Source organism: Gallinula chloropus, assembly GCF_964237585.1.
Source record: "Gallinula chloropus genome assembly, chromosome: 1".
Taxonomy (NCBI): domain Eukaryota; kingdom Metazoa; phylum Chordata; class Aves; order Gruiformes; family Rallidae; genus Gallinula; species Gallinula chloropus.
In genome coordinates this window covers 79,702,050-79,716,084 of record NC_140085.1, presented here as the reverse complement: position 1 = coordinate 79,716,084, position 14,035 = coordinate 79,702,050, and the positions used below count along the sequence as shown (strand labels likewise).

General features: G+C 41.9%; 1 protein-coding gene across 1 annotated transcript in view; it reads left to right on the top strand.

Moving 5' to 3' along the window:
- PTPRO (protein tyrosine phosphatase receptor type O) overlaps nucleotides 1-14,035 on the top strand; it is a gene marked incomplete at both ends in the record, with an annotated part of 157,628 nt that overhangs the window by 112,103 nt on the left and 31,490 nt on the right. The window contains 4 exons of the mRNA XM_084275253.1: nucleotides 1,855-1,975; nucleotides 3,544-3,737; nucleotides 6,142-6,253; nucleotides 11,283-11,434. Coding sequence (XP_084131379.1) covers nucleotides 1,855-1,975; nucleotides 3,544-3,737; nucleotides 6,142-6,253; nucleotides 11,283-11,434 — 579 coding nt within the window. The remainder of the gene's footprint in view (nucleotides 1-1,854; nucleotides 1,976-3,543; nucleotides 3,738-6,141; nucleotides 6,254-11,282; nucleotides 11,435-14,035) is intronic.

The window sequence follows — 14,035 nt, the reverse complement described above, 5'->3', positions numbered from 1 at the left end:
TCAACTTTCGGAAGTTTAGAGCTGATGAGAAGTCAGCTCTACTTTTCATTCATAAAAAAAGATGTCAGCACTGGGAAGGAAAGTAATTCAGAGTACCTTTGCTTTGGATAGACAACGGTTCTTTAGGGCTGCTATATAGAACATGTTTGTAGTGATCAAGAATCCTGAACCCCAAGCCTCAGTGAGTACACCCCCAATTCCAGTCCTGTGGCTTTCAGTGGTACATGCCTTCAACTAGGAAGAGGATTTAGCCCACATCTCAGTTACCTTACCATGATGATAAGGCCAATGTCTGAGCAGTGCCGCCAGTTTTGTCTGGCTCCCCAAATGTGCATGATGGAGGAGCGTGTATCCTCAGCTCACCCATGGGAATGGAAGGAGTCCACCAACACTTCCAGTATATCTTCATCTCCTTCAACTTTGTGATTAGCCCCACAAGTTGATTAATACTGACTGTCTGTATCCTTTAAAAATTTCTTTTAAAATTAATCTTTGTTTTGAGTTTTATTCCAAGAATGGCTCTGAACTTAAATGTTTGGAAGTGTCTTTTCATGACAATTTGAGAATTGTCTTCCAGAATCAGACTGTAATCTCAGGAGTAATTTTCCTTCTGTTTTTTAAAAGTGCACTCATTTAATCAGGAAGCAAAATGATACAGTAGGTAACTGATTATAAAGCACAGATCACAAGTTTGTACATAATGGTCAAAGCAAGTGCTACAGGATTCATTTACAGAGTCAAAACCAGTTAGCTAAAGCTAATCTGTGAATAAATGAGATACCTGTAAATTAAATGCATATTTATTGCAATTAGGTAGAAAGATCTGAATGCAGTTAATATTTTTTTGGTCATTAAAGATATTTGTACCACCTCTAATCAAATTTTGTCAGCTTGTTATGTCTGCAATTATTAATGGCCGTTGTTTTGAATTCTCCTTGAGAAGATGAAAAGGGCAAAATTCAGAGTTCTATCCATTTCTAACATTGTGCATGATTTAAAAGTGTTTCAGCTTTCCAAAGCACCTCTTAAATTCCATTCCTCACTAAATCTGTGCTGGCACTCACATAGTCACATTTTGATTGCAGTAAACCACCAGCCCAAGGGTGGCTGTGATACAGACTTTGGAATGGCTGCGAAGAAAATACTGCTAGGAAGTATCAGCCTGCAGTTGTAGAAGGGGTGCTTGAAGTGCTTTCCTCAAAGATTCTCTGTGTGTTTACTGTTAGCTGGATCTGCAGGATTTCTCATTTTACATCAGACCAGGAATCACTGGTTTGGGCATTCTGCCTCCACCTCTGACTGAAACGTGGTGTGGCACCACAGGTATTTCAATGGTGATACTTCAAACTGAAAAGAAAAATCACAAGTCAGGTTTTGTAGTGATTCTTCTCTGATTTCACCACGCTGCCACTTAACATCAGAAGGAAGCTTTCCCATAACGCTGCCTTCAGCTCCCGTAGCTGCCGATGAATCAGATGGCCGATGAAAAGCCTCCGTCTTTTACTGAGAACACCTGATCTAAATACTCCAGCCTGAATAATGTCACCTGAATATGAATAATGCAGCCTGGCTATTGCAATAAACGTTGAGAATAGGAGAGAGTGAGTCTGCAGTGTGGCAGCTGACCTTACGCAGCAAGGCAAGTGCTATTCTCTGAGTTAGGCCATTTGTCAAGCCAGTCCCGACTTCTCTGGCAGTTTTGCCATTTTGGGCTTGATGAATGGAATTTTAGCTGCTGATGCCAGTGTGCTCAGAATCATGCCTTTTGTAACTGGAGTAGTTCAAGTGCAGTCTCAATATGCTTTTAATTAACCAAGTAAATGCTTCATATGTGATGTGTTCCTCTGCTATTAGGTGAATTCAAGCAGCAGCCTCATTGAAAATCTTGTTCCTGGTGCCCAGTACCAAGTTGTGGTTTACTTACGGAAAGGACCATTGGTTGGACCACCTTCTGATCCTGTTACATTTTCCATTGGTAACCCTTGAATCTACTGTTTGAGATGTTTATTTTGATTATAATTATCTATATTATAATCAATAAGCCCTAGAGCCCATGAAGGAGTAGGAAATCATCATATTGGTTATTTCAAATGCAAGGAATGTTTATTGAGAATACTTTTTTTTAATATACTTTTTATTGTCTAGCCCATTATGGAGGTGGGGAAAATACTCCTTCATTGGAAGACAGATATTTCACATATAAACATTATTACCAAACCTAACTAGAGAGCAGCTATGACCAGGATTCCCACAAAGAGTGCCCCATGGAAAGAACTGTCTTCACCCTTGGACACTGTAATATATTTTTGTCTCTAGAAGTTCTCATGGCCTGTGTCATTTGGGGCGGGATTCATTTCACTTATGTGTAGCCAGATTGAGCTGCAGGTGGTCTGTGATGCATGGAGAGGTGCAGGCATTTCCTAGAAGTGATTCATTCCCACTGTCTCATGAAGTGTGAGGTACTGCTGTTAAGACATTAGTTGCAAATGTTCTTTATGAAGGATGTAACATGGCCCAGTCTGAAGGCCACAGTGCTAAGACCCAGGAGAGCTGGCTTGTCTCCTGCAGTACTACATGACCATCACCAACTTCAGTTGAGTATGCCTTGGCTTTCTTGAATTTAATGGTGGATCTTGAATTTTCATTTGATAACAAGATATTGAATTTGATATTAAAATTGTAGAGCTGAACAATGGTTATGTGAAATCCTCAGTGGTGGCACCTGATGAATGAAACTGAAATACATACACTCTAAAAAATTTTCAGTTCTCCACATGTTTATCCTAAGCCTGCCTTTCACTGAAAGAGTATTAACACTTGTGGGAAAGCAAAGAGAAGATGTGATAAATGATTTATGAAGGGAAAGGCAATCGTGTGCTAACATGGGCTGAATAATCTGGGTGCTGGTCTGGGCTCTGACCCGGCATGTGATAGCTGAGCTGTGTGACCCTTGCAAATGTTAGCAAAGTACTTATTTAAGTAGCCTCAGTTAAGTCGTGAAGAATAATTGCTTTCAAGACAAGTAAGGGTTGCAGGAGATGACCCTTAAGTGACGGTTTTTAAATCACTTGACTCATCTTTCTCAGTGTCATCGTCTGTGAGGCAAGAATAGCAATGCATGACAGCACCTTTAAGTTCCCCAGGGGAGGAGGGCTAGACATGAAAACTGTTCTTTCTCATAGTCTTCATCTTCCAAAGCGTTATAGCTTTTGATGCTTTTGTTTTGAGCAACTTGAAATACCTCCTTAACATCCTGCTTTTCAAAGTACGATAGAACCATCCATTTATGAAAAAGCAAGACCTGTACTTCACCTCAGGCTAAGCAGCCAACACCAAGTAGTCTGTGGCCATTTCTGAAAAAGTAGGCATAACAAAATCCAGAAAAAGTGCTGAAAAAAAATGGCATTTGACTGCTTGTGACAAAGAAGCTCTCAGGAAAAAAAAAATCAGAAATCAGTAGAACTTAGTTAAGGAGAGGTATTGTTTTAAACTAAAGCATAACTGACAACACATGCATTACTAATCACAATTTCTGGTTTATAGTGCCCACTGGAATAAAGGATCTGACACTTTACCCTTTGGGACCTACTGCTGTGGTTTTGAGCTGGAACAGACCTTTCCTCGGGGTGTTCAGGAAATATGTAGTAGAAATGTTTTACTTCAACCCATCAACGATGACCTCCGAGTGGACAACCTACTATGAAATAGCAGCAACTGTCTCCTTAACTGCCTCTGTGGTAAAGTGACCATTACTGACTATTGCTGTGCCATGCCTGTGTGGCACCTTGTGACATTTCTTTCATCAGCCTTTCCCCCATGAATACAGATATTTGCCTTCAAGCCTGGCACATCTTCCCAGGGAAAGCAGAGAAAATGGCCAGGATGCTTGCGGCATTTTCTGTTCTGAAGGAAGGGGGATGCCAGCTGAACCATATTAAAGTTTAAGGAGAGCAGTCAGATAGGAGATCTCTTTTTTGTTGCCAAATGGGCATCTTCAGCAAATCCAAAGGCAGCTTCAGTTTGTGGGTCAGTTTGTCAGTCAAGGCTTAAAAATTCCATCATCTCCTTGGGGACTATAGTCCAAAGCCTTATCTGCATAATTAATATTGATAACATGGATTTGGGGCTTACGGGCTGGTCTTGCAGTGTGCCATCTGGAAGGCTTAGCTGCAGAGATGCTCCCATGAAAATAGCCTTTGTGTTTCTGAGGCTACAAAGACTTATACCAGGATTTTAACTAGGTGGAGACTGGTCTCTAGAAGAACACACATACGCATACAAGCACACATATCTTTGCACAAATAAAGTGAAAATTGTCTCTTCCTTTCCATTGTTTCCCAGGGAAGGTGAACAAGTTTTGTCCTATTCAGACTCCGCTGTAGCAAAAGACAGCAAGCAATTTTAGCTGAAATTAGTTGGTCACAAAGTTAGGAGTATGCAAAAAAGATAGCAATAACACTTGCTGCTGGTGAGAGCCACAGTGATTTACTGTAATTGATTTGCATAGTACCATTTATGGAGTCATTTTGGCTACAGTGGCTTAACTGTAATTGGGTACGTGACTGTAAATCTAGCACATAAATCTCCAGGGAAATTAAAACCAAAAATAATTTACCAAATGAGTAATTAATATCTTGTAATCATGACTCAGCACAATTAGGTTAATACCTGAGTGAACCAAATCGTCTTAGAAATAATGCCATCTTCCAGAGTTAATGTGGTTCATTAGAAAATGAGGTGATACTGTCCCTTTCATGTTGCAAATCCTGTTCAAGACAGCCAAGTTGGAATTCCTTCATCTGAATTTCAGTCTGAAATGCAACAGTACTATATCGCAGCTAAAGCGAGCATTTCTTTAAGAAGCCTGAATTAGAAAGGGTGTATCCTGGGTCTTCTCTTACAGCATTTAATACCCAGCGAATATATTGGAGAACTTATGCTGCAGAATCCCACCGTGTCCCAGAAATTTCCCTATGACCTACTGACATCTCCAAGTGGTGTATTCTGAAGCAAGCCCAGTGAGAAGAGAGGGGAATCAATAATCAAGCTATCAGACAGCATAGATCAAAAATTATTTCCTGAAGGTTTATGACTTAGTGAAAACCTTTGGAACTGAATTTGCCCTTTCACTCTGTTTAGTTGCCCCATTCATTTTGTGGTCTGCATCTTGTTTTAATCTGTTCAAAGCAACCTTGGTATTTTCAGTACTATACCACGGGTATGTCAGCAGACGACCAAGCATCTTCACGGTTTTCTTTTTAATCGGATACAGCTCTTTCTAAAAAGCATAAAGAGAATAGTCTACAAACCCTATATTTGGATTGTCTTGTAGCATCTGGGGAGGAGCGAAGGGCACTGCAAACAGCAGAGATCTGTAAAAATAGCAATTTCTCATTTCTTGAAACTTCCCATTCTTTCCAATTTACTTTTATTTTGAGTTTTAAAAATATCGCGAGGCTTTTCATTTAAACATAAAATTAAACATTTTAAGTGTTTTGTGCTGTCAGGGGGATTATTTGAATTTTAACTTAAATATTACATACAGTATTGTAAAATATATTGTGTTTTATACTTCATTTATATCCCATTTGTATTTATATATAGAATTTACGTCTCATAAGTCATTTATGTTTAATTCATATTTCATTTATAATAAATTATAGAAACTGAAGTGCACTTTGAAAATTGGAAAAAAATAACTCTTTTGAAGTGACAATACCAAAGTCAAAAACTTTGTTTCTAATTTACCCTTGAACCCTATTTTAATGAAATGGAAAAGCCTACATTTCCCAGTTAAATATTTTGCCTCCATCAAGCCAGAATTGTGTGGTGGAAGATGGTTCTGTGGAAACTGTTTTTGCTACCCTGGAAATCGATGAAAGGCTCCAGTGGAGGGTGGGACCTGGGACCAAGAAAAAAAAGTAGAACTGCCACAACTGTGCTTGCTTTCACTGTACAGATTTTTGAATAAATTGAAATCCCAAAGTTACAGAAGTTTCCAGCAGAGAAAGGAGTGGGAAGCTCAATATAATGGTCGCACGTCTGGGCTCTGGGTTTGTAAATACTGTCGTGATTTATTAGTCACATCTCATGCTGGGGAATTTCCTGCTGATGTTCTGTTTGTCTTTTGTCATTTTATAGAGAATTGCTAACCTGCTGCCTGCTTGGTATTACAATTTCCGGGTCACCATGGTGACTTGGGGGGACCCTGAGCTGAGCTGCTGTGATAGCTCCACCATCAGCTTCATAACAGGTGAGCAGCTGCCTGAAAAGACTGCGGGATTGGTCCCAGGAGCTGAGGTGCTGGGAAGGCCTGACTCAGGTGCTGTTTTTTCACCTGCCGATGCTTACAAGTTAGGGCACTTAGCAGCTATAAGGTTTGTGTTGTGACCTTTTAAGGAAGCTCTGAGGGCTGCTTTAACGTATGTAATTTCCTGGTTTGAAGCTCAGTGTTTGATTGTTCTGTTCCAGTTCTCCATCAGCTCCAGCAAGGGCCAGTGATCCTACTCTGGTTTTAGGACAGTGTATGTTTTGGACATTGAGAGGTTAATAGGTAAATAGGAATCTGAGTTATTTGGCTTGCTGATGATATGAAACTTTTTTCCTTGTATTTGCAGTGCTTCCAAATACTTTTCCCTCCTCTTTCCCTTTCCCAGTAGACCCCAGGTCAGACCATGACTGCACCTTAGCTTGCTTGGTAGTAGCTACGTATGCTCTTAGGCAGGCCGAGGCAGGTAGCATGTTTGGTAGTGCGTTATTCTTATCCTTAGGCCCTGCCTTCTCTGACGGGTGGTTTTTTGCTTGTTGCATGGTAAGGAGGGAGAGATTGAGGGAGGGAGGGGTGCTCCTGTGAGCAGCGTGTTGTACCCACACTGGGTAACCGTGCCTTGGGAAACTGTGTGGTGCTGATGAGCCATTTGTCGTCTGGATTCTCAGATACAGTAAACTGGTGTAGCCGCATGGATCGTGCTCTTGCAGTTGACACCAGCCTTGCATTTAGCACACTCCGTTGTCTCCTGTCAGATTCTTTGGGTTCAAATCTTCGATATGTCAAACTGAACAGTCAGAGAGGGAAGAGCATACCAGGGCTCCTGGTAGTGCCTTGCCACATGTTCCTAACATCCAGGCTGGTTAAGTCAAAGTTCCCTATTGAACCACTTTGCTTTTAAATACCACTGTTTAGTTCACCTTGCAGAAGGTGATTGAAAGTAATAAATAATTCAGATGCACTGTGAGAGGAAATAAAGTATGACTTGCTCATCTTTTCCAGCTGTAGAAATCAAATTATGGGAAAAATCAGGCTACAAGGCCCCAGCCACTCCCTCCAAAACAGATGCTGGCCTAGTTCCAGTTTTCTTTTTGACGAGATGCTAAGAGGATGTAGCTGAGGAATGAACGGAGTAAGACCCATCTGCAGTGATGATTAATATAGCACCTGTGCTCGGCAGAGCCTCAACAGAAAAATTATTAGTGGGTGAAGTCCTAGCTCCACTGAAAGGCATCAGGAACCTTCCCATCCTGAGATCTCTGATCCCCAGCTACACTGCAGAAAAATCCTAGCACTTGTCCAGTATATCAGAAACTCATAGCACCCACCAGGGCCCCGTGAAGGGTCTCCAGGGATATTCATTGTCCTTTGACATCAATCAACTTTTCTATAGCACTATAAGGAAGCAATTTTCCAGCTGGTTGGTTGCTGTATGAAGAGAGAAATGTCCTGTGCAACTGATTTGAGTACCAGGTTCAGCGTTTTGGAATGGAAATGTTCCAGTGGGGCCCTCGCACTTCAGTATTGTGTCTCCAGAAACCCATAGCAGGAATTAGGGAGATTAAGGTTATTCCAAAATACAAGGTGTTGGTAGGATCAGTCTAGATCTCTGTATGGGGAAAGGAGAGGCTGTTCCTGCCATTAGATGGAAAATGGATCAACTCCGTAACTACCAGATGTAGGCAAAATCAGGAATGGGTAAATCTCTTAGATAATGTCATCCACTTGTGGTCGGCAAAACCTCTCTTCATAAATGTCATCTGGTCTCAAGTGAAAATATCCAGAAATATCCAACTGGAAAGTTGTACCAATCCTTAATTCCTCTTATTATCAAAGGTTTGTCCTTTGTTTCTGATGTGGGTTTTTCTAGTTTTAATATCTAGTCCATGATTCTTGTTACATTTTTCTCTTATTGATTGAAGAGACACAAAGCTCCCTCCCCCCACTTCCTATACAGTATTTAGTTTCATTCTTTTCTGTTGATAAATTGCTTCCATTGAACTCTTCAGTTGCTCTCACAGTAAGGCAATTTCTCATGTTACTTTCCCCCCCACACACTTTGCCTCTCTAATTTTTACTGTCTTTACCAAAGTATGTGAAAACTGAAAGTGTAATACCAGCCTGCTAAATACTCCTACAGAGGCAAAATCAGCTCCCTATTCAGTGCTCTCCTGTTTGTGCATCTAGATGATTGCATTTACTATGGCATCACACTGGAGGGCTGTGTTGATTTGCTTCTGTTCTGTGGCTTGTAACTCCTTCCTAGGGTAGCTGCTTTCCAGAATTTGTTGTTTGGAAAGTGCTGTCTGCATCCCTTTTTCCTAAAGACTCAGCTTTGCACCTGGCACTTTGCAATACCTTTTGTTTGAAAAGGCTCACGGGGGCCCTGTCCAAATCCTCCCCACCTCTGCCAGTTGCCATGTTACTTGCGTGGCTCGTCAGCAGTGCTTTTACTTCCAGAGTACTGATGAAAGCGTTTCATAGCAGTGAGCCAGATCATAGCGTTTGCAGGGAAGGTTTGTAACAAACAAATCTGATTTGATCAAATTACAAGCACTTAGCATTAGATGGTCGCCACTGAGTGTGAGCATTAAATACACTCCTGTCCTCTGATTGCCTTATTGCACTCGAAAACTCTTCAGCTTTGTCCAGGAACCACTCACTGTCAGGCTAACTCGTGAGAGAGTGGCATGTCGGTTTTTCATGTCTGAGGATTTGAAATGCTTGTCCCCTGCGGTTGCTGCCTTTTCACTCTTTCAAGTTACCAGGGGACTGCAGAGTTCTTCATCACCCTTAGCCCCTTTCTTTCCAGGGAGGGAACAGATGGTTTTATGGAGCTCTTGGTCCCTTTCTGCATCATTCTGAACAGCACTACCTCCTCTGCACAGGTTGTCAGGAATTAAAACAAACAGGCGAAAGAACACCAAAAAGCCCTATGTTTTAAAATACTAGAGTGAAGGTTCTGTAATCTTCTTGACAGGACACCGTCTGCCAGTTCTTCTGTGTATTAACTGGAAAGCTAACCTCTGCACCTGAACATAATCTGGGTTTTTTCAGACAAAGCAGAAGGATCATCTGGGAATTTGGGACCAGGCCCTGCAGCGAGCTCAGAGCAGACATGCTATTTCCCTGACACAGGATCCCGCTGCTCATGTGGAGCCTGTAGCTAGGCTGGGGCTTTACTGACCTGCAGTACTTGTAATGAAAAGGGTATTAGAAGAGACCAGACGATATATGGCTCTGTCTCATGACAACTGGTCAGATGCCCCCAAGAGAACAGGGAGAGATTTGGGGGATCCCAGAGACTTACCAGAAACATCCTTTCTTCTCTCAGGCTCCTGCAGCAACAGTTGCACACTGTTAGTTTAATGCAGGGGAGAGGTGGTTGTGCTGCCAGTGTTGCTGTGGTGACTAATGAGCTTTTAATGCCGCCTGCTGTAAACAGCTGGATTTAAAGTAATCATAAGCGAGGGCGCTTTAGACCACCAACGTTTTCTTTTACAATGAGAATGCTTTTAGCTTTGGAGAGGCAAAAAGAGCAAAACAAACAGGCTGTTGGTGAGTACTGATGCATCTGTTGGTTCCTGTGATGCTTTCAGCTGTCACTTCAGGCCAGGTTTGTAACAGGTTGTAGTTTCCTACAGCCTCTCAGTGCTGCTCAGCTCCTGGAGGTACATGGTGCCCGGGGAGTTGATGGTGCAAGCCCGGGCCCTTAAGACTCATTTCAAATAACCTGAACACTCATTGCCTCATCCCTAAAGCAAACAGCTCTGTGAACATTAAGAAGGAAAGTGTGTCATCAATATTTGGGTATAGGAGGAGATTAGTGTAGATTCATGCTGGTCCTGACATGAAATTGTAAGGGATACACACACAGCCCTTGCATAGGGATGGACTGGGAAGCCTAGAAGTTGAAAGATTGCTTTAAAGATTTTATACTCAATAAGGTTGCTTCCTCTCAACAGCATAAAAGGACCTTTTCAAGACTAATTTGAGAGAATAGCCTTACCAAACGTTTTTAGACGGCTTTCAATAGTCGGTGCATTGTGTTGGCTGCCTGTCTCAGCCATCACTTTCGGTAAATCTGTGCGCTCAGAAACGTCTCCGTGGAAAAAGTCACAGAGGCGTTCCCGAAAGCAGCAGTGACATCTTGTGGTCCTCTCAAACAGACCCGAGCTCCCAGTCGGGAGCTCCATCCGAGGTGCCTTTCGTCTCGGCTGCTGGCACCTAGGGTCGGGCTGGCACCCAGGGATGGGTTGGCTCCCAAGGCCGGGCTGGCACCCAGGGCTGGGCTGATGCTTCTCCATTGACAGAACGAGCACACCGTTCCCCGCTTTGTCCAGGCTATCCCACTGATTGTCCTTTGGGAGGGAGTTGTGATCTCTACCCATCGCTGATTTTCACTTGGGGATCTCTACTCGGTTTAAACTGAAATCCTCCCTGGGGGCCCAAGCCTCCAAAGTAGGGATCGAGGTGAGGTGATGAACTGTACTCCCTCTGCAATCAATAGAGAGACACCTCCAGGAGGTAACTTCAAATACCTATTTCAAGAGGAGAGGAATGCCTCTAGGGGTTGCTCTCTTTCTTCTTGGGCTACACAAGGAGCCAAGGGCTGTCTGGCAGCCTCAGTGCAAGACAAGCCATCAAACAGGCTGACAGTGCTGCGGTGGGGCAGTCTGACCTGTGCGGCTGCAGGGACAGCACTGGGGAGGAGCTGCGTGTGTGTAAGAAGAGGAGGGACAGCAGCTGCTTCACCTAATCCCTAATAATGTAGCTACCATATGCTTGTAGACTAGGCACTTGTTGCTTAAATGGCTGTCAGCTGATGGCTGCCTTCTGTGAAGGTGGGACTTCTGCCCTGGGAACAAAGGTGGACATAATTTTTCATGCAAAAATAAGCTCTTTGGAAAACTGCAGGTGCATGGTTGTCTCTGCCCAACCGTATCCTTATGCAGAAGTTTATTACTGGATTCAGTAATCAACTCCCTATAACACATTTGCCTTCTTCATTCAGCACCAGTGGCACCTGAGATTACCTCCATAGAATATTACAACCACCTTTTGTACATCACCTGGACCTATGGAGGAGATGGTACTGACCTTTCTCATTCCAGGATGCTGCATTGGATGGTCATTGCAGAAGGAAAGAAAAAAATCAAGAAGAGCGTAAGTACAAGTGGGGAGGGTGTCACTCATTTCTCTGGCATTTTTGTTTTGTTTTTTTTTTGGGGGGGGGGAGGGGGAGGAGAGAGCTGATAACTTTATATTACAAAGTTTAAGCAAGTTGATAAAGATTGGTAGAAGCCTGATCAGTCAAAGTTATTTTATGGTGTTAGCACACACTTCCAAAGACTGAAGCTCTCAAAACAAAACAGCCAGTGGACAAAATGGTTTTATGGTGATCCCACACATGTATTGTATAAATTATTAGGTGAGAATTTAAAAATAGCTTATAAACTCGTAAGCTGCAGGTAGTATTTTTTAGTGAACAGATTTGGCCTTTTCAGTTTCTATTTAATAATAACCAGACTACACTACTGGCTGAGGTTTTTCCATTCGTTCAGGCCAGGTACTATCACTTCCCATTTTCTGACTTTATCAAAAAGACATCCGCATAAGTTTAAGGTTGGGGTTTTTTTTTTTTTTTCATTTTCTATTTAAATACAAGTTCCAGTAACTGGTGGGATGAGGATTTCACCCTGAATGTGCATGTTTCTTAGAAAACTTGTCAGATGTGAAGATGTGTTCTTGGCATACTCTCTTGAACTCTGAGCATATTTAAAAATCACTTAGAAGAAGAAGAAACCCAAGGTTTTCAGCTATGGATTAAAGCCCTGATTAAAGTCCTGTCCACAGCCCTGAGACGCATGTTTGACCTGAAGCAAAAGAACTGTCCCTGGATATACATTGAGAAGTGTTTGAAATAACAGTGGAGCAGTGTGGCACAGGAATGTAGTGGCTTCATACAGCCTGTGGCCTGTGACTGTTCTGCATTGCTGTTGATCTTTTAATCACTGACAGGGAGAAAGTGTCTGGTCTTTTTCAATGAAAGGTTTCACTTACACAGCTGAAGACTCAGCAGATGCTGAACGGGAAGTGGATTTTCAGTGTAAGGGCAAATTCATGAGCAATTTTTATTTGGATTTACATTTAAAACCCTGGTTTTTTTGTTTGATTCCTACTGGCTGCCAGAGCACACCCACCTGGAGCTTGTTGCAGCATGAGTCTAATTATGTGATTAGTAGAACTGATCAAAAACATGACATTTCTGAGCAGCAGGGGTTTCCGGTATTTGGATCTTTGTTTTTAAACAAGGAAGAAAACTCCAATCTCCCCTCACCCTAAAGTTTTCTAGCATTTGAATTTAAAGAAAATTGTGCTGTGATATCTCTCCCTTCCTTCCAAAAGTCATCTCTGTAATATTATCATTCATCCGGGAAAAGGTCTAACTTTTGTACTACTGTTTCTGGTAAAAAATATTTTCATAAGAAATTCTTTGATTGAATAAATATAAATTGAATATGAAATTATCTGATAACTAATGTTGAATGCTAGATTAAACAGATTAAAAATAGAGGGTATCTACAAATAAAACCTCAAAGATGTCTCTAGGAGTATTTCTCTTTCTTTTCAGAACTAGAGAACCTAGCAAGTGTTCTTTAAGAAAGTCCTTCAACAGCTAACTATGGTACTGTTCATACTTGTAAATATGGTTGTATGTTTGCAGGCTGCAGGGGGTACTTCTTCTTCTAAGCTCTGTTAGTCAATTTCAGAAATAATTTCCTTTAAAAATCATGCTACATTGTACTCCCTCCTTCTGATTTACCAAGATTCTTAAGATTATTGTGGTTGTTTTTCTTGTAAAGTTATTGAAATAAATAGGTAAAGTAACCAAGTAATGATTATTTTTTTTTCTCTTCCTACTGTTTGAATACTTCCCAAGACTCAGAAGTTGGTTGTTTTTTAAACAAGTGACCAAAATAACGTGCATGGTCCTGGTAGTCTTTATTCAGGTCTACTTAGCCCTCTTGAAACTGAAAGCTTCAGCCTGAAAACTGACTGTGCAAACCAGCATGAGATTCCTGAATGTGCCCTTAGTAGATAGTCTGTGCTCCAAAAACAGTCTGTTGTGTGTCTGAGATCTCCATCTTTCTCTGTGACCCTGGGGAATGGGGAACTTACCCTTAAAAGAATAGGAAGAGGGTATTCACAATCTTTTGAAGCTTAGATCAGTTTTGGATCATATCTGGTTTCAAGCTTGCAAGTGAATGAAGTCAGGCCCTGGGATCTATTGCCAAGTCAACGGGTCTCCAGGTAGGTGTTAGACTTGCCCAGCCAGATTTAATTTGCGGGTTCTTAGGATATATAAAGGCTTGCTCACACGTGTCTTGTGTACTGTTCTTGGAGGTGCCTCATCTGATTCAAATGCCTGTAACACTCCAACAGACTCAAATCCACGGGTCAGTTAGCATTTTCCACATTGCAAAAACCCTAGATGCCAGAGCACTCTCATTGGTACAAGGGAGGTTTTCTTTCCTCCTTAAATTTTCATTAGTGATACAAAAAAATAGCACCTAAGATTGTCTTCTCTCTGCCAAACACCATGGCTTTCCACAGTTGGCGTCCGTGGGAACTGGGTCACATAACAAGCCTGGAGGATGCAGAAGGCGTTGCTGCGGTGCACACAACTTTCTTTGTAGTATATTAAGCGACCAGATTAATTTTACTAGAAAGGTATCTGGTTTGGGTGGCGTCTAACAGTTGCAT